Source organism: Pezoporus wallicus, unplaced genomic scaffold (assembly GCF_028554395.1).
Source record: "Pezoporus wallicus isolate ANWC-B61680 ecotype Strahan unplaced genomic scaffold, APGP_CSIRO_Pwel_v1 contig_8824, whole genome shotgun sequence".
NCBI lineage: Eukaryota > Metazoa > Chordata > Aves > Psittaciformes > Psittacidae > Pezoporus > Pezoporus wallicus.
Window position 1 is genome coordinate 840,177 of NW_026642442.1, and position 27,942 is coordinate 868,118.

The 27,942-nt window shown below is 53.7% G+C and overlaps 1 protein-coding gene across 1 annotated transcript in view; it reads left to right on the forward strand.

Annotated features, from left to right (window-relative positions):
- EPS8L2 (EPS8 like 2) overlaps window positions 1-27,942 on the forward strand; it is a 59,539-nt gene that overhangs the window by 19,490 nt on the left and 12,107 nt on the right. The window contains exons 2-14 of the mRNA XM_057430610.1: window positions 1,300-1,364; window positions 2,915-2,970; window positions 17,359-17,423; window positions 21,490-21,651; window positions 22,527-22,676; window positions 22,802-22,881; window positions 23,275-23,414; window positions 24,676-24,755; window positions 25,197-25,323; window positions 25,673-25,761; window positions 26,424-26,498; window positions 27,176-27,324; window positions 27,495-27,621. Of these exons, the coding sequence (XP_057286593.1) occupies window positions 1,321-1,364; window positions 2,915-2,970; window positions 17,359-17,423; window positions 21,490-21,651; window positions 22,527-22,676; window positions 22,802-22,881; window positions 23,275-23,414; window positions 24,676-24,755; window positions 25,197-25,323; window positions 25,673-25,761; window positions 26,424-26,498; window positions 27,176-27,324; window positions 27,495-27,621 (1,344 nt within the window). The 5' untranslated portion in view covers window positions 1,300-1,320. The remainder of the gene's footprint in view (window positions 1-1,299; window positions 1,365-2,914; window positions 2,971-17,358; window positions 17,424-21,489; window positions 21,652-22,526; window positions 22,677-22,801; window positions 22,882-23,274; window positions 23,415-24,675; window positions 24,756-25,196; window positions 25,324-25,672; window positions 25,762-26,423; window positions 26,499-27,175; window positions 27,325-27,494; window positions 27,622-27,942) is intronic.

A 27,942-nucleotide genomic window follows, 5' to 3' on the forward strand; every position in this document is an offset into this window, starting at 1 on the left:
GCTTCACCTGGGTCTCCACAAAGCACAGCCCTCTGAGCAACACCTTTGTTCAGAGCAGAGAAACCCGGAGCCTGCCCTCACCTCGGGGTGAAACACGCAGCAGAACACCCCAAATGAGTGCTTCCAACGGGAGGAATAGGAGCGGATGGATGGGTAAGGAAGCCAGGGCAGCTCTGCTGACAGTCCAACAGGCCCTGCCCAAATCAGCCTCCAGAGAGGAAATCCCAGGTGCCAGGGATGGCTCCAAAGTATTCCCTGGGGATTTCACATGCTTCAGCCTAAACTCAGTCAGGAAAACCCCACGGGCAAGCACGTTCAAGGGTGCCCTCGCAGGGAATCCCACTCAAGACACTGATTTCCTCCTTCAGGCCAGCAGCGAGTGTTTTAAAGCCACACCTTTGGATTCTGACCACCTTATGGTGAGCAGGGTCTGACCCCAGCCCATGGCAGGAGCCTCCTGAGCTCCACAAAGAGGATAAAAATACCTGAAGACATAGTCTTGGCTTTGCTTCAGCTCCTGCACGGGGGCAGAGGTGAATGTCTTGGATGCTAACACAAAGAGTCCTGAGGTTTGGTTATACCTCTATACCTTGTTTGCCCTTTACCTTTTTCCCTCCCCTTGAAGCTGTGCTCTCCAAGCAGTGCTTGCATCTCTCTCAGATCTCCTCTCATGGTATTTGTCATCCTCATCTGAAAGAGAAGGGAAATAACCTGCCTGTTTCTCATCAGCATTCAGCCATCCCAGTGAACTCCTCTCCATCCTCACGTGCCAGTGGGGCAGCATCCACAGTTATCTCACTATTCCCTGTATGGCAATGCCCTGGGAAGGATGCTTCAGCTGGTCTAGAGCTTGAAATTGCCATGTAACAGAAGATAATGGCACTGCAGGCATGAAAAGGGACTCAGGACACTTAACAGCACACGGCCACAGGGATCTGTGTGTGTGTTAATGGTCTCTGACAGCCCATGAAGGCAAAAGCCACATCTACCCACCCATCCATCCCTGCTGGACTGCAGGCCGGGCTGCTTCACTAGGAAAAGACATGCTGGAATACCACAGAGCTGGGATGTGCCTGGAAGGGATGGGCAACAGGGGAGAGTGGGCATTAGGGTTGGGAAAGGCATCCTGGTCAGAGCTGTGAGAGGTGTCCGAGCCACAGGGCAGAGCAAGGAGGCCCCATGGTGCTCTCTTCACTGGTTGGAGAGCCCGGATGAAGGTGGAAAGGGCAGCACACACACGGATACATCACCTGATGGTGTTTTCTAACACTAACCCTGTCTCTTCTGCTTCTGCTGCAGTTGCCTGTCCTGTGAAGCGACATGAGTCTCAAGGGATCCCTCAGCAGCAACCCTGGCTCTTCAAAGTAAGGATCTCCATGGTGGGCTTCCTCCATGCTGGCACCTCTCCTCCTTCCTACCAAAGAGGGGGATGCTCCCAGTGGTCCCACTGCTCCCCAGGTCCCTGCTGCCTGTTTCACCCTTCCTGGGCACCTCACAAGCTGTGCCCATAGCCAGAATCACTGCCTCTTGTGTCCTGCATGCTGGTTATGGCGCATTAGGTGGAGAGAAGAGAGGGACACCAGGAACCTCTCCACCTGCAGCTTGGGCACTTCAGCAGCTTCCCAGTGGAGCCAGTACCCCCAGCTCTCCCTCCTTCCTGCATGCTCCTGGCCTCTGGAGAGCAGGGTGCAGGTGTGTGAGCACCATGAACCACTGCCTGCCCTCAGAGGGACACTGGGACAGCACAGAGAGTGCCCCTGGCCAGCCACTGGCTCACTGCACCAGGCAGGACAGTGCCTGAAACCCTGAGGTCCTGCTCTGATCCTCCCCTGCCAAGCCTGAGCTGCAGAAAACACTGTTCCTTCCTGGCTGGGCACTGCCGGGCACAGCACAGGCATAGCGGGGTGGCCCTACTGGGAATGTAACCCATGCTTGGAGACCTGACACCCCAAACCTCAAGTGTTTGCACACAGTTATGGCTTTAACCTGCCCGAGGGGAGGCTGAGATGAGCTCTGAGGCAGAAGCTCTTCCCTGGGAGGGTGCTGAGGCGCTGGCACAGGGTGCCCAGAGAAGCTGTGGCTGCCCCATCCCTGGCAGTGCTCAAGGCCAGGTTGGACACAGGGGCTTGGAGCAAGCTGCTCCAGTGGAAGGGGTCCCTGCCCGTGGCAGGGATTGGAATGGATGAGCTTTAAGGTCCCTTCCAACCCAAACCATTCCATGGTTCTGTGAATTAGCCCTTCCACATTTTTATATTGGGCACGTTCTGTGTTTGAGCCCTGCCTTCAAGGAGCACATTTCAGAAGAGTCCAGTAACAAGGGATCTTAATCTTGGTCCTTACACAAGGTTCAGGTAGGCTCAGGTACCGTGTGGAGGGGTCTCCATTTACCTGCCCTGCTCCCTCTAAGAACCCTGCTTACCACACACTGGGAGCCCCTGTCCCTAAAACAGCCCCTCCAGCAGCAATGTCCTTCCAGGGGACACTGTGTGAAGGTAACTCCAGAGAGGACAGGCCCTGATGTGCTCCTCTATCTCCTGTTTCCAGCTGCTGGGTTCAGTGACGTGCCCGTGGTGTGGGCATCAGCTGGGGTTGCAGAGGGAGCTGCTGGCACAGGCAGCCAAGCAAAGGCTTTGCCTGCTAATTTGGAGTCATGGAATGGTTGTGTTGGAAGGGACCTTAAAGCTCCTCCAGCTCCAACCCCAACACCTTCCACTGGAGCAGCTTGCTCCAAGCCCCTGTGTCCAACCTGCCCTTGAGCACTTACTGTCATACCATGTGTGACAGACGTGATGAGGGTAGGGCTGATCCCATTCATGCCAGCAGCAGTGCTGACAGTGCTGTGAGCTGCAGTGGGAGAGGAGAGGTTAACAAGACCCAGGAGCTGATGGTTCCTTTGTACCTTTGTCTTTTACAGTGGCAGCATGGGCAGAGCAGACGGAGCCTCCAAGCTGAGTGCAAAGGACCTGTATGGTAAGTTGTGTCCATAAACTCATCTAAGGCTTCAGTTGGAGCAAGCTGCTCTAGTGGAAGGTGTCCCTGCCCATGGCAAGGGGCTGGGACTGGGTGAGCTTTAAGCTCCCTTCCAACCCAAAGCAGGCTGGGATTCTATGGCAAAAGCACCTGTGAGGATCTGGATGTGGCTGTTGGGGTGTTTTAGGCTGGAATTCAATCAGAGCCATGTGATTCCAGCCCTGCATACACCACAAGGCTGGGTAGCCACCTCCTGTGCTGGGGCCAGCTGTGATGCTGTGAGGGCAAGCTGTGCAGATCATTGCTTCCCCTCACCCAGACCCTTTGCAGTGTGTTCCTGAGATACCCTGATAAAGGCCTAACAGAAGAGAGACTGTCCCCAGCAGGTTAATGATTATCCTCCTGTAACTACTCAGTGAACCATGACAACTCCAGTGCCCTTTGGCACTCCGGAGGCAGAGGGATTGGAAGGATGGTGCTTGGGCAGAGCCTGGTAGCAGTGTGTGTATTAAGCACCCCAGCTCCAGAGCAGCCAGGGAGGCACTGGGTGAAGAGCTGCAAAGAACATGGTGTCACTACCAGGTAGTCCTGAGCTTTGTGGGTCCCTTAATGCACCCCAAGTGAAGACTTGGCCTGGGGAGTGGGCAGAGCAAGGAGAAAGTTGTCACCTCCCTCAGTCACCGCCTGCATAAGAAGATGGGGGGGGAACACCTTTTGGGGTCTCTGAGCCTCCAAGCTGTCCCACCTCAGAGCTCTCAATGGGCCTGGTTGATGGCTTCAATGGGTACAAACCATGTGCCCGTGCCCCTCACTGCAGAGCTGATATTTGATGAGACATCTCCCTTTACAGCCCCCAGGTGAGGGTGGTGTGTCCCTGGGGAGTGCCTTTGGTGCTGAAGGGTCAGTGTGGAGCGGGCTGGGGCAGTGTCCCACAGTGACTTACAGTGCGTGGGGACAGGCTGGTGGCAAGGTGGAGGCTGTGCTTAAGTCACTGATAACTCTGACTAGCTGCAAAGCAGTGAAACAAGGGAATAAAGGCAGAACAGAAACCTGCTGGTACTGCCTGAGGCCCTTTGGGGCCTGCATGATGGTCCAGTGCCAAGTGGGTGTTTGATCTGTGTCAGTCACTTGCCTGGAGCCCAAAGGGCACAGGATGAGCCCAGAAAGAAGCAACAGGAGATGTGGAAGTGCTTGGGTGCTGCCCCACTCTGCACACGGCTCCTCCTACCTCTAATGGCATCATTCCTTTTGCTGGGCACCAAAAGCTCCTGCAGACCTGATCCGGGCAGAAAGATCCCTGTGAGGTGAACAGAGCCCTACAGACACATGTAGAAATGAATGAGAAGCACAGCCCAGAAGCAGGTTGGCTCCCAGGGGCAAAGGCAGCCCATGATTTGGAGCTGTCAGGGTCTCAGGGTGGGATCTAATGGTCAGCACAAGCAAGGACCAAGCCACAGGACCTCCTGCACCACCCAAGCCAGTGAAGGGAAAGGCTGAAACTGCCTTTAAAACAAACAGTTGCTCAAATAAGCCATTTTCAGTACTGGGCTACAGGTTTTACAGGGCTTTTTTACCCATAGACACACCCCAAAAGCAAATTTTACCAGGGATGGGACCAAATTCCAGCAAAGCAGTCCTCAAGAGGAGTAACTCAGCTGCCCATTAGTTCCCTGCAGCAGCCTGAGGCCAGCAGTGATTTCGGTTAGATATAAGGCCCAAACCAGTCTGGGATGCTCTGATTTACTGTACACAGCAGTTGGCTGGCTCAGCCCAGCACCACAGGAGCACATCCTGTGCATCCTCGGGGCTTTTCCTTGGCAGGACTTTAAACGGACCCTCTGTTTCAAGATGCTGTCAAAGGACACTTGGCATGTGTTAAACCAGCATTTACACACCTGGGTCCCCTTGGCACTCACATCTTCCCTCCCCCAGCATCCGTTTCTGCTCTGAGCTGGCACATTTGGGGATGGAGAGCAGGCCAGAACTGAAATTCCAGGGAGAATTACGTTTCACAGTGAAAACAAATCACATTATGCTGAGCTGGCCTTGATTCTGGGGTCACAATGCTGCCAAGGGACAACCTGGGGCTTACCCCACTGATATTCCCATTTTCCTCCAGTGTCATCAGATGGCACCCTCAGCCTGCGCACACTGCCAGGCCTGCAAGGAAGTGAGCAGAGCGATTCCCAGGTTCACACAGACAAGTACTGCATTGGAAGCTCCCTGGATAACATACACAATGCTCCAATGCACACAGAGGGCTAAATACTACTTCTATGGGAGCGAGGTCTTGGGTTGAGGTTTTGGCCTGGGGAAGAGAAGGCTCCTGAAGGGGAGGCCTTAGAGCAGCTCCAGTGCCTAAAGGGGCTGCAGGAAAGCTGGAGAGGGGCTTGGGACAAGGGATGCAGGGACAGGCCAAGGGGAATGGCTTGAACCTGCCAGAGGGGAGACTGAGCTGAGCTCTTAGGCAGAAGCTCTTCCCTGGGAGGGTGCTGAGGCACTGGCACAGGGTGCCCAGAGAAGCTGTGGCTGCCCCATCCCTGGCAGTGCTCAAGGGCAGGTTGGACACAGGGGCTTGGAGCAAGCTGCTCTAGTGGAAGGTGTTGCGGTTGGAATGGGATGAGCTTTAAGCTCCCTTCATCCCAAACCATTCCATGATTCCATAGTATCTTCCCCTGCCAGAGCTGATACCCCTTTAGGTGCTCAGCTGTTCCCAGTGGAGTTTCCTGGCTGTCACACGTCCTTTCCTCCTGCCTTAACAAAGCAGCATCCCATTTGCTCAGCTCCCCATTCTGGAAGAGTCTGCACAGAGCACTCCCCAGCCCTGCTGGGGAATGGCTGGGACTATCAAATTGCCACCTTACTCAATGCACAGCCACCAGCTGAATTAATGTTAATGCATACCATAAATAAATCAAGCTACTTCTCCACTTACTGGCATCTGTTCTGCACCCAGATGAAAGCCCATGGAGAGGGGGGAAACCAGGAGGGCTCTGGAAGAAGCTAAGGAAAGGCTTGAAGGAAGCGTTTCTGCTTCCCATGGCAGGCTTCTGCCACCCCTGTAGGTGACACCTAAGCATGGTGCCACGGTTGATCAGACAGTACTGCCTCTGGTGATGGACTGTGCAGTGTAACCATGAGCGGAGGGCAGTTTGGGGCTGACAGGAGGTTTCTCATAGGGCTGTAGGATGGAAACGGCTCTGCAGCAGCATTCAGAGCATCCCATTCCTGTTTGGCTGCTGCTGTCCCTGTGGTGCTCAGCTGCTTCCCAGCACCCCTGGCCAACTCCTTGGGTGTCTTTGCCTCTCACTTCAAGCGCTGGGGCACAGAAGTGCCTGGCAGATCCAAAACCAGGGCCACAGAATGGAGCAGGGGGACATGGAGGGGCACTGCAGAGCTGGGCCCCAGGGATCCAGCCAGCTGGCTCCAGCCTGCCCACCCCATCCTCAGTACACTCAGTTGTGGGAAAGACTGAAACCCGTCAGGATGCAGGGCTGGAAGAGGGATTCTGGAGCACGAGCAGCAGTGCTGACCAGCCCACGAGGCACTATCGCTTCACACTGCACCTCCATGTAACCCAAGCCAGGCCCTGGTGCTGTAACAGGACACGGGGCACCAACACAAAGAGAAAAGCCGTTCCTGCTGCCCAGCGTGGTCCTGGGGAGCTGCAGGGGCAGGGACTGCACTGGTGCAGCACCCATGGGCTGCCAGGTGCTAGGCAGAGGCCACTGGCCCTGGCTGGGCAGAACACGCTGACAGAGGAGTAAATTATGTTTAAGCTCGTGGGGGTCTTTCACAGACCTCCCCTGTCTCCAAACAGGGCCTTCAGCCTCCAGGTACAAGGGCACGTGTCCAAGGTGGGGTCCCTGCTGTGAGGCACCCCTCACAGGCTTGGGCCACCTCAAGAATCACCCCAAAAGCAGACAGGAACATTGACTCAACACAGTGTAGCTTTCCCTAGAGCTGCATTTGCTAGTGATGGCTCAGCCTGAGGACCAACAGAAGGGGCATCAGTTACTCCTAGTTATCGCCTGCCCAAACCCTGAACTTGGTCACTATCCCAGCTGGAACCCCCAGGGCAGTTCCCAGTGGGGGCACTGAGGTGCTGCTCCTTCCCCACAGCCCTCTGGCAGAGGGTTTGTGCATGGATTTAACCCCCACTGGCACTGCCTGCAACACACAACCCCAGCAGGATGGTGCCTGGAAACTGAGCTTCCTACAGCTGCCTGGCTGCGTAGGAGAGCACCGTGCCCGTGCCCAGTCCCAAGGGGATGTGGGCAGCATCCGAACGGTGTCACTGACAACCGTGTCCCTCAGACCCAGGTGGATCCCCTGGGTCTGTTAGCAGAAGCTGGAAAGCACTGCCCTCATGGAGGTGATTCCCGAGGTTCCAAGCACGGTGCAAGGCTGGTGTTTGGCCTTAGGTACATCTGACTCAGGAGATACCAGGCCTCTAGCGCTATCATCCCACAGGAGACCCAGCAAAGCCCAAGACTCCTTGCCATGGAGAGGAGGAAACGCTTCCCTTGGGCTGCCCTGCACATTCCCTTTGGGGAATGACAGGGGACTGAGGGACCCGGTGCTGATGGCAGCAGCACCAACCTAACAGCGATTTCCTAGGTCCTGTATGTATTGTGCTTCCCAAGGGACCTGCCCTGCTTGCCCAAGACTTCCAGAGCACTGGATGGGGGAGATGGACACACAGCTCCGTGTCTCCATCCACCTCCATGGCCATGGCCAGCACACTTTCCCCCTGGGCATGGCTTTCCTCTTTGCCAGGACAGGCTGAAAGCTGCTCAGAGCAGGGAGCATCCCTGGATGCTCTTTCCCAGTACAGTGGGACGGTAACAGGGAGAGAAGAGCTCTGGCAGTAGATGGGTCAGAGGCAGTGCAGCGTCCCAGTGCTGCTTCCCCAGTCCACCCCAGGCACTGCAGTGCCTGCCCCATCTCCTCCCCTGCCAGGCCTGAATAACTCCCTTGTCCTCCCCCGCTGCTCCCTTGGTGCCATTTCAGCTTCTCTCTTCACATCCCCTTTCCCACCTGAGATTCCAGGTTCAGATTTCCCCGGCTCCTCTCTGACACTGCCTTGTGGTGACCCTTTCATTCAGAACCTCAGACACTTAAAACTCCAACTGGAAACAGGGCTGGAAGATAAACAGGAAAGCAGCATTCCTGCTGGCTCCTGTGGATCAAACCCCGTGGTGGTTAAGACAGGGTGGGCTGAGAGATGCGAGTACAGGCCCTATGGATGTGACTGTGTGGGGTACAGCTGTGGGACCATACAGCCCCCATGCAGAAGGCACTTGTGTGGGGTAAAGAGGCTGAATGGGGTGGGTGCTCCCAGCACACTCTGCTTTCCCCAGACTGCCTGTGGATTACCGTGGGGTTTCTTCTGCTCTTTTTGCATTGTATGAGTTGTCCAAGAGGGCAGAACAGGGTCAGGATTGCTGTGACCCCGGGTTCCTGGTGCCTGGGGGGAGATTGGAGCCCTTCTTTCCTGCTGCTGGCAGGGGGGATGCCTGTGGTGTTACATAGGGGTATGGGTTAGAAGGGACCTTAAAGGTTTGGGTTAGAAGGGACCTGGTTTGGGTTAGAAGGGACCTTAAAGATCACCCAGTTCCAACCCCAACCCCTTCCACTGGAGCAGCTTGCTCCAAGCCCCTGTGTCCAACCTGGCCTTGAGCACTGCCAGGGATGGGGCAGCCACAGCTTCTCTGGGCACCCTGTGCCAGCGCCTCAGCACCCTCCCAGGGAAGAGCTTCTGCCTAAGAGCTCAGCTCAGTCTCCCCTCTGGCAGGTTCAAGCCATTCCCCTTGGCCTGTCCCTACAGGCCCTTGGCTAAAGCCCCTCTCCAGGTTTCTATGCATGGGGCAGCACTGCTCATGGCTGGCACGTTACTTTGGTCTGGAAACTCTTGGAGTGAATGAAATGGCTCTCACTGAGCTTGGGCCAGCCCAGGGCATGAATGGGGTGTGGGAGCAGGGAGCTGCTCTGTTGATAACGTGTCAGCAGCTGCTGGAAGGTGTCAGGAGGCCGAATTCCTCCTCGGCACACACAACATCTCCCCCAGCTCAGCCCAAGCGCTCACATTCCTGCTTTATTAGCTGAAGACACAGCCCACTCGAGCAGAGCAAATAAACCTGACCCACCTCCTGGGTTGTGCAGGGATGGAGCTCAGCAAGAAACACTGCGTGCACTGTGCAGGAACACTCTGGCTGCTGGGCAGGACCCAGGGCTGCTCCCTGGACAGAATCAGGGCATTGAGATGCTGCAGGGAAGCTCAGCAGTGAAGGTGCTCCCTTTTCCCCTCTACAACCAGCAATCCCTGCATGGAGCAACTGCTCAGGGTTGTTACCCACAGGACCACCTTTTCTCCCACCCTTGATACCACTGGGATCCTCTGCCCCTCTCTGCACTACTCCCCATCCCTAGATGCTGCAACCACGTATTCCAGCTCTAAGCTGGGCCCAGCAGGCAGAGTTATCCCGATCTCCATGCCCACAACCCACCAGGCTGAAGGGAGTGTTCACAGCCACATCCTAACTCCCTGCAGAAAAGGGTGTTGCATGGAAATGGGGAGGGAACTTGGCACAAAGGATGTGGTTTGGTTTCCTGGACCAAGCTGATAACCCCGTCCCTCCAGGATGTGCATCGATCCTGCCTCTTTTCCTCGCTTACTACTCCCTTTCATACCTTCCACTCCTTACAAAGCCAAACAGGACGCTCCCTTCCAGCCCAGATTTCAGCTTCCTCGCTGGGATTTCAGCCCAGCACCAGTTTGAGCCCTTGGGTAAAATCCACCTCCTCCTGCCACAGCTTTCCCCATTTCCTCAGTGGCCACTGGGGAACATCCTTGCCACAGCACTGGTTAGCCACAAGGTACTGGTGATAGAAAACATCCTGGCTCTGCAGTTCTCCCCACATCTCCGGGTAGGAGGCACAACTAAAGCAAACTGGCTCAGAAGGGACTGACCAACTGAAGCGAGTTCAGTTACAGAGCCTGTTATAGGGTTTTGTCCCCTGAAAGGAGGATTTTAGGGCTCATTGGGCTAAAGCCTTACAGGCAAGAGATGAATTTACCAGTGTGCATAGAATGATAGAAATGCTTAGGCTGGAAAAGACCTGTAAGATCACCAAATGAAACCATTCCCCAGCACCCATGTCCTCAAGTGCCACATCTACACAGCTTTTAAACATCCCCAAGGACATTTCAGTGCCTCCCTACCCTCAAGCATGTTCCACATCTCATCTCCATCCATACTCATTCAGAGCTTTCAGGATCACCCATACCATTCCTAGAGCAATGTCTGGGCTCAGCAATGGCACAGCTGAGATTCACCCATGGCTGCTCTTTGGGCCACAGCAGTGGATCACATCAGCCACCTTCCTCCAGACAAGATCCCTGTGCTAAGAGGTTTATTCTCCTGCCAGACACCAAAAGCAAGGGACAAAGCTGTGCTGTTTTCCCACCTCTTGGCAGAGAGAAAGGGAAGAGTACAGTGATGGTCACCACGGGCTCATGCCAGCAGCTTTTACCACCTGCAGATGGTTGCTGTACCAGTGCCACAGCCCTGGAGCTCTCCTTGCCCTTTGCAGCCCAGCCCCTGTATATCCAAAGAGTCCCCTCACTGCTGCAGCTCCTGAAGGTCACAGAAGAGAAGTCAGTTAAACAGAGCTTAGACACCAACCTGCCCCTTTAACAGCAGCTTCCATCTAACTTGGGGGAAACCATCGCTAGATTCCTCTAATGCTTATTTATCACATGGGGCTTATGCAGATTCTCTGCCTCCCAGGGCAGGGGTGGGTTGGATGACACCCCTGCAAGACACTGTAGAACTGCAGTGTCCCCGTGGGAGAGGTGTCAGATGAACCAGGAGGAAATGAGCTCCTGCTGCCAACGTGCCAGCCTTCATACATACACAATCATACAGGCAGAGAGGGGCCAGGGCTCTGAGAAGGGCACCCAGAGACAACCAAGGACAAGTGACCTGACTCCTGCAGCCTCTCGTGGCCAAGGGAGTTCACCTCTGTAAGGTGAAGGATCCCCCTCTTAGAGCCAAACAGCCACAGATCTCCCCACAGCATCGTTCTGTGTGGGGTGTATTTGGATCAGCGCAGCACAACCAGAGCCAGGTCCAAGCTAAGGCAAGTAACAGTGACTCCAGGGAAAGCTCTGCAATGTTTCAGCACATTGCTTTGGAGGAAGTAAACCAGAAAGTCCCTCTTTATTTAAAGCACACACACTTCTTGGATAGATGGGGCCTAAGACTGTGCCTGGAGAGGGGCTTGGGACCAGGGCCTGTAGGGACAGGCCAAGGGGAATGGCTTGAACCTGCCCGAGGGGAGACTGAGCTGAGCTCTTAGGCAGAAGCTCTTCCCTGTGAGGGTGCTGAGGCGCTGGCACAGGGTGCCCAGAGAAGCTGTGGCTGCCCCATCCCTGGCAGTGCTCAAGGCCAGGTTGGACACAGGGGCTTGGAGCAAGCTGCTCCAGTGGAAGGGGTCCCTGCCTGTGGCAGGGGTTGGAGCTGGAGGAGCTTTAAGCTCCCTTCCAACACAAACCAGGCTGGGATTCTGTGCTTTTGTGATCTGCAGCCTGGATCTTTAATCCTTCCTGGGTTTAACTCAAACCTGAGCACTGGGAAGGGAGATTCCAGTGTTCCAGCATCCTGCTGTCCCCGGAAAGCCTGGCTCTTCTCAGGCCCTGTGGTTGTATTTGTGGATGCCAGGAGGAAACACAAAAATAGCAGTTTCCAGGGTGTGGGGGGCAGGTAGGAGCCAAGGACACAGGAGGGACCTCAGAAGAAAGAGCAAGCAGACATCTTAAAGCAAGGGACAGGAAAGAGACTGCAGCAACAGCTCCTTTCTCACCGTGGGCAGCCCCGAGGCAAAATAAAGGCACTTTTGTTCTAGTTCTGCCCCTCTTGGAGGTAATGCAGACATTCCCCTGGGAGAATCAGCAGAGGGAGGGAACCTCTGCATTTCATCCCTGTGCTGGCACTGCTTCTGTCTGGAAAAGGCTAAAAAGGGCTTAAAGGGGCCTTTGCCCCCTGAACCAGCTCACCCCAGCGCAGGGATGGCTCTGGGCCGTGCAGCACTCCGAGGTTTCAACAGGTCCCCAAGATTCCCAAGGGCTTCTCCAGGCATATTCCCACAGGGACACAGTGAGCTCATCCCTCCCCATGACATATCCAGCTTCTTGAGCTTGGAGGATGGGGCAGAGGCATCAGAGGGACCCCACAGAGCCTGTAACAACCAGCCAGAGCCCTGACCACTGCTACAGCCCCATGGGCTGCTCTGCCAGAAACCAGCTTCCCTCTGGGAACAGCATCCCCCTGGAAATCCTTTCTTTCCTCAAGGAATACCAACTCCTGGCACAGCTCTGCACAGAGGAAGTCCCTAAGGAAGGGTCCTTTCAGTGCTGCAGACTTTTCCCTGTCCCAATGTAAATCCCCTTTGTTTCCAGACCAACCACTTCAGCCTTTTCCACTCCCTTTTAAGGGGGGGATGGGATGTCTCCGAGTCCAAGTGTGCCTCCGTCCCACACAGCAGCAGTGTTCTCATTTCCAGTAGTGTCATCTATTTACACCAGAAATGCTGGGTGAGGAAATTGAGGTTATGGAGACAAAGAATCAGTGTCTCACCTGTGCCAGGAATCCCTGTGGGATGTGTGGCCTGTTCCAGACCTTGCCCCACATTTCAAGTAGGGCAGACTGCAATTAAACCCCCAGCACACAGAACATGCCATTGACCCTTTGGTGCTAGCCTAAGGTGGGAAGTGGCCATGCTGGGATATGAAGTAGTTTACTCAAGGTCGCTCTGAAGCTAAGGGCTGAGCAGGGAGCTCTGCTGTGGGTGTCTGAGGTCTTTCCTTCTGAACTGTTCTTGCTTCACCTCCAAGTCGGTGCTGGTGGTGTCAAAGGGAAACCTGGCACCTCCACTAACACCTCTGTGAGCATAGAAGCCCAGCCTGGTTTGGGATGAAGGGAGCTTAAAACTCCTCCAGCTCCAACCCCTGCCACGGGCAGGGACCCCTTCCACTGGAGCAGCTTGCTCCAAGCCCCTGTGTCCAACCTGGCCTTGAGCACTGCCAGGGATGGGGCAGCCACAGCTTCTCTGGGCACCCTGTGCCAGCGCCTCAGCACCCTCCCAGGGAAGAGCTTCTGCCTTAGCTCTAACCTGATAACCGATAACCTGATAAACCTTCCCCTGAGTTTGAACCCATCAGCCCTTGTCCCATCACTCCCATCCCTGATGAAGAGCTCCTCTCCAGCACCCCTGTACCCCCGTTCAGACACTGGAAGCTGCTCTGAGGCCTCCATACATGTCCATCAACAAATCACTTCTGTTGGCCAGCAGCAGCCACTTCAGGGCTGCCAGGATCAGGCAGAGGCAGAGCTCAAGCTGTGTTTGCAGTCACAGGGATACAGGGTACAAAGCACTCAGGTGTCCTGCCAAGCTGGTGGCACAGCTCAGGCTCAAAGTGTTGGACAAGGGTTTACAAGCTTTGAAGTCAGCTTGAAACCAGCTTCTCTCAACCCCTGCCAAACTCTGAATGAAAGCAGCCCCTCTGTTTTCATGCTGGTTGTCTTTGTGTGTTCAGTGTGCTCCTGTGGCCATAGAGGGGTTTAGTACCATTGCTCAGCCCTGGGACTGTGGAGCAGCACCAAGAGGAGCTTAAATTAAAAAGCTCTTCTCTGCTGGCCAAAGGGAATGGTGCAACTCCCAAGCTAAATCCCATGGAAAGCTTGTTCTGGAGAGACACCTGCTGGCAATGTCCATAGGGCTGAGCTGGACGCCACTCATCCTGCCTCCCTGGAAGCCAAGAAGGAATAAAAGCATGACAGAGATGCAAAGGGAATCCAGAGGGAATGTTCATGCTACCAAGGTGGAACCCAAAGGCAAAGCAGGCTGCAAACCTGCACGTGTCCCAAGCCCCAGGCCCAACTCCAGCAGCACTTTGCAGCCCCAAACCAGGGCAGGTCACAGGAGCAAGAGCACCCAGTAAACTTAACAAGAGAACATGAGAAAGACCCACACTGCAACGTACCTGAGAGGGCTGAGCTTGGGCAGCCATAACCAGTCTCTAAGCAGCCTCCCCACCAGCCTCTGCTTCTGGGACAGCCAAAGAACCCCCACAGCACCACGGGGTCTGAGCTCAGCGTGAACCAGGAGCATTCCAGGGCCTGGCTGGGCTCATAGGAAATCCCCTCACGTTCTAGGCAGGAGAAACCTGGGCAGGAAGCTGCATGTTCCATGCAGGAGCACACACACTTGTGAGGAAGGAGTGTACAGGAATCACTCGCAGGTATCCTGGCAAGCAGTGCTGAGGAGGCACGTGCCTGTGTTAAGTGTCTGGGGAAGCAGCAGATCCAGCTTCTCCTTCCTTTGCCCAGGATCTGCTGGCAGGAGGTTTAAGTAGGAGCTATTCAGGCGAGAAGTGAATACAAGAACATCCTCAGGACTAAGCTAAAGCTCCAGACTGGTTGCTTTGGGGTTTGTTTTCTGCTCATCACAGAATTTCCTCCTTGCCAGCACTCTGCTGCTTGCAAGGCTTACAAGAGGACATGCATCCAAGGTGGCAAATTACCCCCACCAGCCAACACTTGGGCTTCTTCTTCATCACTATGACCAGCTTCAGGAACCTCCATCCTTCCTGACCCTGACCTTCATTTCTGTCCTATCCCTGCAGTGCACTGACCCCTCCGCTGTCTCCATGCAGCCGTGTGTGTGGGAGGGGAAAGGGATGGACAGGATGCATGGTCTGAACTGGTGCTGGGGCAGCTGCTGGAGGTGGCGTCTGCTTGCAGGAGTCTCGGTGGTTCCTGGTAGCTTTGGAGGTGTAAAGGACAGCAGAAAGCAACCCCACGGCTTGGGAGCAACCAGGGATTGTGCTGTGTTGGGGTGAAGTGGTCAGAGACTGGGTTTTGCTGGGATACAGCCAGAAGAGAAGGAAAAGGCCATCAGGGCAGCAGTGCTTCACACGATCAGCTGCGTTGGAAAAGCCCTTTAAGCTCATCCAGCCCAGCACTGCCAAGGCCACCACTGCCCCATGGCACTGAGGCCTCGTCTCCACGGTGTGTGAACACTTGCAGGGCCGGTGCCTGCAGCCCTGCCCTGGGCAGCCCCAGTCACTGCTCGTGTTGCAATGAAGCTTTCCCTTCTGTGGGTGCCCTCTTCCCCTCTGTTCCCCTCTGCTGGGCCTCTCCCCATGCAGAGCCCAAGGCAGGTAAGGGCACCACTCCCCCTTCCCTTTCCCTGAGCGCATTCCAGCTCCTCTCCCTGACCTGGGAGTCCCCCCCAGTCCCTCCCACAGCAGCCACGATAAGATACACTTGCAAAGAGCCTGATAAGAGACAAGCAACACAAAAGCCCCATTCCCTTCCACTCCCCCTTTGTCCCTGCTCCTGTCACCCACTCTTCCTTCTTTGGTGGCCAGGGTGCAGGAGAACCTGCAGGCTCCTAAGGGAGCCCACGTTGCTCAATCCTCAGGGATGGGGCTGGGTGGATTCTCTGTCTGCAGAGCAATTTGTGCCTCATCACAGCCAGGGGCAAAGGCAGCACTGAGGGAGACCATGTCTGGCCATAGTGGGCACTGAAGCCACTTCATGGAGGGGGGGGGAACAAATGGTGTAGTAACTTCAGTGGTACAACAGGAGCAGCAGCAGATAGGAAATAGTCACTTCGACTTTACACAGGGGACAGGGGAGGGAAAAGCAAGACACCAGCAGTGGTAAAGGCAGAACTGCCACCCGAGCTCCATCCCTTCCCCAGAAGGGAAAGGATTTGCACAGAGGCAAACTAGGAAGGAATTCCTTGCAGAGGCAGGGCTTTGTCCTGCTGGACACACTAAAAGGAAGCAAACCACCTTCCAGAGGGCAGCAAAAGGAGATGTCAAACAACCCATGGTGGCCCCAGCACCTTCAGTAGGCTGATGTCCTCATCCAAGGGGTGACCAGAGCCCTGGCTGCCTGTGGCCTGTCCAGTGGTCACTGCTCCAGCAGACCCTGCTCCTTATCCAGACTCCTTCCCACCTGCAGCCTCTCGCAGGGCTCTCCTTGATCCTCACTTCATTGCACTGCCTGTGCTTCAGAAGAGACGTATCTTCACTCACCTGGGCCTTGTGGGTCCTGCACCCCTTCACCCAAAGATCCTTTCCTTAATAAGTTTGGAAAGAAAGCAAATGAATTCCTATAGGATACTTCTGGGTGCCAGAGAGAAGCCCCTGGCCCCCAGAAGGCGTTACAGAGCTTTGAAGTAAACTACAACTAAAGGAAGATTAATACATTAATACAGAACACATCGGCTGTGTTCTGAAAGCCCCTTGGTTGTGAGTGTGGCCACAGAGGAGAGGGTGTTGTAAGTCAGGCTTTAAGAAGGGTGCAGATGTATAGAACTGCCACTGCATTAGGTAAGCCGAGCAGGGATCAGAGGTGGTGAGGAAGATGTTTGAGATCACTCTGGGCTGGGATGGTTACTCCTCTGCTATTCCAGCCAAGTATTTAGGAGGAATCCCTGGCCAAGCACCAATGAAGGAGGTGGCAGAGGAAATTCTTACAGGATTCTCTTCAATGACCTCACAAAATTCCAAGCAGTTGCCTCCCAGTTGCTCCTTACTGCCACCTTCCAGTAAGAAATGCAGGAAGTGAAGGAACATCTCTTGCCTCATACAAACATTGTACAAGGAACTCAGGCTCCGGCTGCCCTTGATCCCTATCTCCAAGTACTGTGCCTCGCCAGGAAACACCAGAAAGCAAACTAAAACATCACAGCAGTGTAGAAGGTTCCTGTTGGAGAACGATTCAAGGGCTGTATAGAATCATAGCATCACGGAGTGGTTTGGGATGAAGGACAGCAGGATGCTGGAACACTGGAATCTCCCTTCCCAGTGCTCAGGTTTGAGTTAAACGCAGGAAGGATTAAAGATCCAGGCTGCAGATCACAAAAGCACAGAATCCCAGCCTGGTTTGGGCTGGAAGGGACCTGAAAGCTCCTCCAGCTCCAACCCCTGCCACGGGCAGGGACCCCTTCCACTGGAGCAGCTTGCTCCAAGCCCCTGTGTCCAACCTGGCCTTGAACACTGCCAGGGATGGGGCAGCCACAGCTTCTCTGGGCACCCTGTGCCAGCGCCTCAGCACCTTCACGGGGAAGAACTTCAGCCTTATCTCCAACCTAAATCTCCCCTGTGATGATCTCCAGAGGTCCCTTCTAACCCCAATGATGCTGGGATTCTCTGTCCCCTACACACCGACATGTCAATCCCTGTTACAAAAGTTAAAATCATGACTGTCCCTTACTATTCCCAATACCCCCACTGAAGCTGGAAGCTCAGAGATGATGGGAATAACTGTAGCACCCCACTGAAGCCTTCTTTTCTTCTTCTTGTTGCAGAACAAAGAAAAAAATACTCCAACTCCAACATCATCATGCACGAGACATCACAGTACCACGTACAGGTGAGTATGCAACGAACCCCTATGGGCTGCGAGGCCAGTGGCAGTGATAGGTGCTGGTAACACAAACTGTTTCATTGGTCCTACACCTTCATTAGGCCAAAGAGGAGTTGGGAGGCTTCTTAGAATGAGGAAGAGTCGCTCTTTAAGGTCCCTTTGCAACCCAAACCATTCTGTGATTCACACCCTGAAAGGCAAACAGCGAAGCTGCTTGAAACCTCATGTTTCTTTTCCACTGTTCCTGGTCCTAGAGGAACACTTATCTCCCAGGCTTCCCCCCAAGCTGGGTTCACACACAGTTTCCAGCTCCTGGCCTGTAGGACACACTTTCAGACTTGGCCATCTGTGGTAGCTTTCCTTCCTTGAGGGAATTACCAGCATGGTCCTGCCAGCCTGGACCTGGGGCTGAGGCCACGCAAGTCCTCTCCACATACACTGAAGCTGGGGTCATCCAGGCTTCTCGTATGATTCTTTTGAGCACAAAAGGGTAGGAAAGGAAAGAGCACCCACAGGAATTTCTGCACAACAGACTCCTCTCATAAAGGACTATGAGAGCAGCACAAGCCTTGAGACAATTCCTAAGACTGACCCCACTCCTTCCTATGAATCAGAGGGTTCAGGCTGGATGGGATCCTCTCCTTTCTCTCCTCTCATATATTGCCTGCTCTAAAATCAACACCAGCTCTCCTGCATCTCATTTCCCTGCTGCTCTCCAGAGTTCCAGTACAGAATGGCAGTATTTGGAAGTCCAAGCAAAGAGTCTCTGCTACAGTCCAGATCCTCCCAAGGCTACAAAGAGCCATGGCACAGCTCTGAATCACCCCCAAACCCTGGAACAAAGCTGGGTTGAAGCTTTGGTGGCTTCTCCCATGACACAGGTCACCCCAGGCCATATAACTGCCCCTCCCTGGGGTCTCACATCAGACACTGCTTTGGGGATGGGGAGAGAAACAGGGACCACTCACTGCTGCTGCACATCCAGTGGGTGACCTGAACCGAAGCTAGGAACTCACTGGTTTGACCCCTTTCCCTTGCTGGGCTCCATCTAGGACCAAGGTTTGTGGACACAGATCAGCAACTCCAGCCTCTTGCTATGAGGTGTGGCATGAGCATGGGAAGTCAGTGCCTGAGGAACCTGCTGTAGAGCCATTGCTGCTCAGTCGTTCAGCCAGACACTGTCACTGCAGCCTGCAGATGGGGAACCACTGATGGGAAGGGAGGGCAGGAATGATGAGTACAACATGTGAAGTTCATTTCATTACACATGGACCTCTTTTGTGCTTTCAATGTGAAAATGGCCCATGAACCCATCATTTATCACAGCTTCCCTGTCTGAATAATCAAGATGCAGCAAATGGAAGTGTGTGGTAACTGAGGGATGAGAATGGAGGAAAAAAGGCGTTAAAAGGACGAGGGAATTCTGCACAAGGAAACGGGAAATGGAGCTGCTCTTGTCCTCCTTCCCCTCCCTCTCTTCATCTGATGAGCAGTGGGAGCTGCCATCCCTCATCACCCTGTGCTTCAAACCCCCCGTGATCAGCACAGACAGGTTAAACGCAGGGCTCCCTCACTTGCCCATACAACAGAGCCCCCATGGACTATCACCTTTCAGCTCCCCCCCAGCTACTGTGTCCTCTCAAGTAACCCAAAACCATTCAACCACAACGGGAACTCAGCCAAATGCAGCTCCCAGTGTCACAGGCAACCAGTCAAAGACAAGGAGCCAGCCTGAATGTCCCAGGCCTGGCAATTCCTGTAATGGAATACGCCAGTGCTGACCACCATGGGATGGAGGTGCCCATCTGAAGCCAGCTGGACCATTCCCACTGCAAACTGGGCAAGGGGAGAAAGAAAAACATAGGATCATATAGGAGCATGAGCAGCAGGTGATCCTGCCCCTCTGCTCTGCTCTCGTGAGATCCCATTTGCAGCACTGGGTGCAGATCTGGTGTCCTCAACATAAGAGGGACATGGAACTGTTGGAGCAAGGCCAGAGGAGACCACAAGGATGCTCAGGGGCTGGAGCATCTCCCATATGGAGACAGGCTGAGAACATTGGGGCTGTTCAGCCTGGGAAAGAGAAGCTGTGTGGAGAGCTCAGAGCAGCTTCCAGTATCTGAAGGGGGTTACAAGGATGCTAGAGAGGGCTCTTCATCAGACACTGGAGGGACAGGCCAAGGGGAATGGCTTTAACCTGCCCCATCCCTGGCAGTGTTCAAGGCCAGGTTGGACACAGGGGCTTGGAGCAAGCTGCTCCAGTGGAAGGGGTCCCTGCCTGTGGCAGGAGGCTGGGACTGGATGAGCTTTAAGGTCCCTTCCATCATAAACCATTCTATGATTCTATATTTAGTAGCCCTCTCTTCTCTGGTTTGAAGACCCCAGTCCAGCAGAGAGCTTAAGTCCATGGTTAGACATGAAGGAGCCAGTTCAGTTGCTTACAATGAAATACAGACATGAAGAAACACTCACTTGGAGAGAGGCCCTGGCCCTGCCGCCATCCCCACAGGCCCTCGTGGAAGCAGAGCAGGTACTTTAACTGACACGTACATGAATTCTTCATGAATCATGCCACATGCCACCCACTTTGAGTCCTTACCCTGAACTTTGACTGAGGCAAACAGGATTTCAGTGGCAGCAACGAGATAGGGAGAAAAGTTTTACAAGAGGCATTTTACACCCTTTGAAGTCCTCTGTAAGTTGAATAGTGGATGCAATCATTGCCCCTTCTGACAAGAGCCACTATAGCTGAAGATCCATGTGGATGAAAAGGGAGGTTAAGGGGATAAGTCAAAGATTCTCATTCCACCAGTATTTGAAGGAAATGGAAAAGAGGAAATACTCCGAGTTACTCAAGTAGCTTTCGCCTGCATAAAGCCTAACAGTAAACCCCAAAGGAATTTATGTAGCCTGTAAACCTGCCTTTAAGATAATAGACGAGATAAGAATGGCTGTCACCAGGTATAAACCAATTCCCTGCACTGCTCAGAAAGCAGAGGGTTTGTCGCCTCTGCACAGATAGTGTTGACTTTGTGAATACCTTCCCATGCACTGTTTTACCATCACACTAACACACCTGAGCATGTTTCTCAGGCCTGATTGCATGGCTAATCTCAGCCTTCAGCTCACACACCTGCCAGGAGTGTTATTTGGCCAGTGCCTCACCCAGTACCTTTGCTTTATGAACACAGGATTGGGTTTTAACGCTCTGCAGTGTTTATCCTCTATCTCTGCTCTTTCCAGTCCTTGGGAATTGGTTACCACCGTTCCTATCCACCCAATTCCCACCATCACATGAACCATCACGTTTAAGGAGCCCTTTCTGCCTGTCATGGTTACCAGGGCTTGAAACCTGAGCCTTTCCCTCTGCATCCACCTTGTCTGGAGCCAACTGCAACCGATTATCTTCCCTTCCCCTGCTGTCACCATGGCCCGGCTGTGCCCTGTGTCACACAGGGACCACTGCAGAGTCAGAGAGACTTCCAGCTTCCCTTGCCTCAGGTTCCCTCTGCTGGCAGATGGGCCTTCCCCCCATGCACAGAGAGCAGCATGCCCTGCGCTGGCTGCTCATCAGAGGGGAGGGAAATAAACAGCCTGGATTTCTGGGGTGGCCTTCACGCACCACTGGGATGCCACACGCTTCCTTCTGCAGCTGCCTCCCTGCCCAGCATTCCCCTCACGTGGAATGCAGCTGCTTTTAGCTTGGCAAGTGGAGCTTAACTCCCATATTGAAGCTTCCAAGTCAGCGTGAGACAAGCCAGGAACTAATTCCTGTGTATAAGGCACCCCGCACTGCTGGATGGGGGCCAGAGGTGCTGAAGGGACATACAGGGAGATAAATATGGGTGGTGAAACTCATGGTGCTGCGTTACAACACCCAGATCTTTCACCACTGTGGCCAGGTGCTAACCACCAAAACATACACATTCTGCTGCAACTCTCTCCTCCCTGTGCGCCAGGGAGCAGACAAAGAGGAGTTCAAGCCTTTAGAGATGGTTTCACGTTGATTCACACACACTACCAAGTGTTTTGACGTGTTTTTCCCTCCTTCCCCCCCCCCCCCCGACTCCAGCACTTGGCCACCTTCATCATGGACAAGAGCGAGTCCATCGTGACGGTGGATGATGCCATCCGGAAACTCATCCTGCTCAACTCCAAAGAGAAGATCTGGACACAGGAGATGCTGCTGCAAGTGAATGACAAGTCCATCCGGCTCCTGGACTGCGAGTCACAGGTACCAGAGCTCCTCACAGAACAACATGTGGGGTACAGCCCATTCCCTCCCCATCCTGCCTGGGAGGGACATTTGCAAGGAGCCCAAATGAGGGTGAATCCCTACTGGAATCCGCTCCTGAGTGAACAGGGGCTGGCTCCAATTCAAAGGGCAGGCAGGTGTGAGGTGGTTTACTCACAGCTCCAGAGTGCAGAGAGTCCACATGCAAGACACCGTCAGGCTTTCTGTGGGAGTGATGCACTGGCAGGTCCAGAGGGACCCTCATAAGGCATAAGCAGAGAGGGAAGGACAAAATACTACTTGTATTAAAACAACACACAGGATTACCTGCCCAAGAGCAGTGCCCTGTTTTGACAGGCAATACACATACACCTGCGTAGGACACCTAATCCAAAGGGAAAGAGCATCCAGATGATGGATGCCCTGATTTGAGCAATGAGAAACTAAAGAATCTAAGCTCAAGGTCATCCAAGGACACAGTGGGAGGGTGCACCCCTCACACAAAGCATCTCTCCTCCCAGTGCACTGCTGGGATGCATGATGACTGTACTGGTGCAGGCAGAGCGCAGCAGTAAGATGATGGTGAGCAGCAAAACTAAAGTTCTCGAAGTCTCAGACTGGGCCCCATATGGAGAACTTGGAGAACAAGAGCTCACCTCTGCCATCCACCTCTCTCCTATTGCACAGTCCCAAGCCACTGGCCCTCTGCACTCCTTCACATGTATCTCTGAAGAGCCCAACAAGCCACAGTGGAGAAGCACAAGCTCTGCCAGGTCTCCCTCCTCAAACAGGAACCCTAGGAGCTCACACATGGGACCATTCCCCATCAGTTCAGTGCCTCCCCATTGCCTGACCCCTTCCTCTTCCTCTTGCAGGAGGAGCTGGAGGACTTTCCCCTGCCCACGGTCCAGCACTGCCAGACGGTGCTGAACCAGATGCGTTACTCCTCCATCCTCCTCCTGGTGTGCCAGGATTCCGAGCAGCACAAACCTGACATCCACTTCTTCAACTGCGACGAGGTGGAGGTGAGCAGAGCCCCCACTGCTGGGGTGAAACAGAGAACAAACTGTGCTCTTCCTCCTGCACCCACTTAAAGCCTTCAAACCCTTCCAAAGCAAAGCCCCTAAACCATCCCTGTTTTGTCTTTGAGGCGGAGATGGTGCACGAGGACATTGAAAGTGCCCTGGCAGACCACAAGCATGGGAAGAAGATACGGCCACAGACACTCAAGTGAGTACTGTGGGATATTTCAACCTGGCAGATCAAGCGGTTTCCAAGTTTTCCTGACTTTGACAAGAACTCAAGGAAGTTCCTTCCTATTCTTCTTAGGCAGAAGCTCTTCCCTGGGAGGGTGCTGAGGCGCTGGCACAGGGTGCCCAGAGAAGCTGTGGCTGCCCCATCCCTGGCAGTGCTCAAGGCCAGGTTGGACACAGGGGCTTGGAGCAAGCTGCTCCAGTGGAAGGGGTCCCTGCCCGTGGCAGGGGTTGGAGCTGGAGGAGCTTTAGGGTCCCATCACAAACCAGGCTGGGGTTCTGTGATACAACTGGGATTAAACAAGCCCATTTTCAGAAGCCTCAGAGCCAGGAGGAGCACTGACAGGGTGGTTCTGTGTTCCCTTTGCAGAGCAAACCAGGAGAAGATCAGGCAGAGGCAATCCATCCTCCCACCACCACAAGGGCCGGCTCCTATCCCGATCCAGCACGACGTGCGAGGCTCAGCGATGAACAGGAACCGGGTGGCACCCCCTTCCCAGCACGATCCAGGTACTGGGAGCACTCGGCAAGTGGTGGGATTCCCAACCCTCCCGAAATGGCCTGTGGTCACCCTGTCCTGCTGGAGCACAGGGAAGCCCGGTGGGGTTTCACTGTGTTACAACAGACACATACCAGAGGCACAACATGTTGCTTCTCTGCTGTGCTTTATAAATGCCTAAAAAAATCAGCAAACACTGGTACTCACTAGGCTCACAGGAGGCATCTTCTGCTCGACCACAGCTCAATAAATCAAAGCTCCTTTAAATTCCCTGTAACAACGGTACTTGGGATACTGAAATTCCCAAAATAGCTGAAAGCCCCTTGGAAAACTGAGCCATCAAGTTTGGACCAGGCACCAGTGATCTTAAAAAGGCCTAATCAGAAAGGCAAATTCCTGCCTCTGCTGACTTGGCAGGAGCCAAGATTTCACTCTCAAATAAAGCAGTGTGTATGAATCTCAGTGTGGAACTGCAGATCTGGACTCATCTCCAGCATGTGCTGATCTAAATCTTATTCCAAAAGCATCCTGACTTCAGCCTCTTGGAGCTGGCTTGATAAAACCTCTATTTCCCTTCCAAGAAAGAAGTCTTTGATAAAAGTTTAGACTGATTAAATGGTGAGCAAACTGTAACCTCTCATCACTGCCCACTGCACCACCTTCTCTTAGGATCAGTTTCTAGGTCTAAGGAGCACACATAACCAGGATACCATATAAAACTCCAGACACCAGCTAAGGAAAGGAATCACTCATTAGGACAGGATCTGAAGCCAAGCACATGCTCAGGCCTCCCAAACAGCCTATTGCAGGGCCAGTTTTGTATAATGAACATAACATAGAGCTGCCCCATCCCTGGCAGTGTTCAAGGCCAGGTTGGACAGAGCTTGGAGCAAGCTGCTCTAGGGGAAGGTATCCCTGGCCAGGGCAGGGATTGGAACTGGATGAGCTTTAAGGTCCTTTCCAACCCAAACCATTCGGATTCTGTTATTGCTTCTCCTTTGAAACACACCTTATTGCTTCCCCTACACCACTTGTCAAAACTGTTCACCTCATCTGAAAGATGACATACAGTTTTATGTGGTCCTTTGCCAGAACTGCCTCCCCACGTCTCCCACTCCATATCCCACTGTCCCAACACCTCCTGCCCCGGCCCTTTCAAACCCTGTTATACTGAGCTGACACATTCGTGTCACAAGAGGCTGCCCCTGTATTTAATGGAGCCCATTTTCAAACTCGGAGTAAATCCATTTTCTCTCCCTGCCTTCTCTGCAGACTATGAGCGACGAGGCTCCGGCGGCCACGACCACGAGGAGTCCCGAGCCATCCTAGCACAGAAGATTGAGAAGGAAACGGTGGGTAACAAGAAGGGCAAGTGGTCAGCAGGGAGAAGAGAGGAGGGAAGCAAAGGGCTCTTCCACGAACAGATACTTAATGCATAGTCATTGCCAAACTGCCATCTACTGTGCATGAAGATAAGGTGACCAAAGGCAAAGCTCCATCACTGGCTCGGTTACAGTTCCCTTTGACCCGAGGCAGCTCTGCTGATTTCAGCTCTGCTCCTCCCCAGCCCACAGCCTGGTCTTGGGGTTGTTTTCCAGCCATCCATTAGCAGGGGTCACTTGTCACATTGATAAGCACAGCACGAGGCACAGCTTTGTGTTTGGGAAGTGATGAATTCAGCTTAATTCCATGCCTGGATTCCCTGCTCCCGCGCATTCCTGCGGGAAGTGAGGCAGGAGCAGGGCAGCACACTCAGGGATTCACTTTGCTTTGTTGCATTTGTGTCCTCACAGCAAATCCTGAACTGCACTCTGGATGACATTGAGGTGTTTGTCGCCAGGCTTCAGAAGGCTGCAGAGGCATTCAGGCAGCTCAACCAGAGGAAGAAAGGGAAGAAGAACAAGAAGAAAGGGCCAGCAGGTACATGCAGCAGCTGGGAGAAACAGTGAGCACAGGGGCATGGATGAACAGCCTGGCAGTGTTCAAGGCCAGGTTGGACACAGCGGCTTGGAGCAAGCTGCTCTAGTGGAAGGGGTCCCTGCCCATGGCAGGGGGCTGGAACTGGAGGAGCTTTAAGGTCTCACAGAGCACACAGAGACTGGGGAAGCCTCCAGCACACAGAAATACTTCTCACTTTCCCTGAACCCTTGACTTACAGGAGTTCTTGTCTCAGCACCCATTACTGCCATGTCTTCTGCATGCCAGCAAGGTGAATCCTTCCTGAACAGGGATGCTCTAATGACAGTGTCCTGTCTCCCTTCTCATGCAGAGGGTGTGCTGACTCTTCGAGCAAGACCCCCAAGTGAGGCAGAGTTCATCGACTGCTTCCAGAAAACCAAACTGGCTTTTAACCTCTTGGTAAGACACAGAAGGTGTTTTCATCCCATGCAGTGACAGGGCTTTCCCCCATAGATCAGGTAACAAGCATTTAGAGTGAAAATTGAACTAAAAACGCTATGAAGGGACAAAGGTGTGAATTCCAGACCCTTCAGAATCCAGAACACACCTTGTGCAGGGTTCTGAGGCCAAGTTGTGAAACTGAAACTAGAAACATAACGTCCAGGATGGGACTGAGCAGGCCTGGATCCCTTCACAGACACAGCCCTGCCTCAAAGCATTTGGGAAGCTGTGAGTGTTCAAGGCCAGGCTGGACACAGGGGCTTGGAGCAAGCTGCTCTAGTGGAAGGGGTCCCTGCCCATGGTAGGGAGTTGGGACTGGATGAGCTTTAAGCTCCTTTCAAGCCAAACCAGGACTGGGGTTCTATAAAATAGCTCCAAAAGGACTGATTTTAACACAGTAGGTACCTCACCCCTTCCAAGCTTTAGCACTCTTACAACTAAAACAGGATGATTCCCACTCCTCACTCACTCTTCTGCCCTGCTTTCAGGTGCACTGTTTGAAGTTCCTTTACTTCTCAGGCTGTTATTGACTATAGCAAACAGCAGCAATCCCTCCACGTGACAGAAAAGAGAAGGCAAAAGCAGGTTGGAGTTAATCTGGGTTTCCTTCCCCTTTCCAGGCCAAGCTGAGGAAGCACATCCAGAACCCCAGCGCCTCAGAGCTGGTGCACTTCCTATTTGGGCCACTGGAACTGGTAAACCTCATTCATTGGTTTCACTGGGGACTTGCTTTGTATGGACAATTCCTGCCCCAGAGGGTGCTCAGGCATTGGAACAGGCTGCCCAGAGCAGTGCTGGAGTCACTGGCCCTGCAAGTGCTCACACACCGTGGAGACGAGGCCTCAATGCCGTGGGTTAGTGGCTTCCTTGGCAGTGCTGGGAACGGTTGGACCCGATGAGCTTAAAGGGCTTTTCCAACCTGGTTGATTCTCTGATTCCCAAGACAACTGAGCTGATCTAGGGATCAGCTGCTGCCAAGGACTCAGGCCACCCCTCAGCATGAAGACTTGTCCTCTGGCTTTCATTTTATACCTTGGGGAACATAGGAACTATCTACTATTTGCTTAAAGTCAAGCACTCAGTGCAGTGTGAGGACAACAAGGGGACGCTGAGGGAATGCAGTGTCTCTTTCAGGTGACAGCAAACCAGTAACTTAGCCCATCTGTGTTGTGAAACCTCCCCCTTACAGATGAAGGCAAAGAGGAGAAGTCTAGTGTGAATTAGCCTGGTCCTTTGGAGCGGGCAGACACAGAGACTTCAAAGCATCAGAGCCACTCATTCTTGTGTCTGAGATTCCTGTTCCTGTGTGTGTGTGTCCTGCTTTGCTATATTGAACGTTTCCTACCAAACCTCTCCTGTTTGTGTGATCCAGATCGTCAGCAGCTGTGGGGGCCCCGACCTCGCCAGGTCTGTCGTCAGCCCACTTCTTTCCAAAGACGCCACAGATTTCCTCCGAGGACACCTCACACCAAAGGAGATAAACCTCTGGGACTCCCTGGGGGAGACATGGACCAGATCCAGGTGAGGACAGAGCTGCTGCCCCACCAGGGTCCCCAGGAGAAAGGCAGGGGTAGTGCTTGACGTTACAGCCATGCCAAGGGGTCGGGGATGCCCCGATGCCGCCAGTGCTCCTCCCTGAGGTGCTTTTGGAGACATGGATCTCACCAGCTATTCCCTGCTTCGTGTCCTAGAGCCGAATGGCCGCGGGAAGCGAACATTCCCACCTACATCCCCAAATTCCGCAACGGCTGGGAACCACCCGTGGATATCTTCCGTGGAGCTCCCTGGGAAATAGACATCGGACACTTGCAAGAGGAGGTTGGTCTCATGCCCCATGGTCGTCTTCCCTTCTCTCTGCCTCCCCCTTTGTCAGAGCGAGAGGGAGGGAATGACAAATAGGTGAGGCACTGGAATGGGCTGCCCAGGGAAGCTGTGAATGCCCCATCCCTGGTGGTTTTCAAGGCCAGGGCCTTGGGTGCCATGGTTTAGTGGGAGGTGTCCGTGCCCATGGCAGGGGGGTTGGAACTGGATGAGCTTAAGGTCCTTTCCAACCCTATTCTATGATTCTATAGCTGGGATCTGGTTACTCCAGTTAAATAAGAAAGAAATAAGGCCAGAAAAGGGCAGCAATGATCAGCT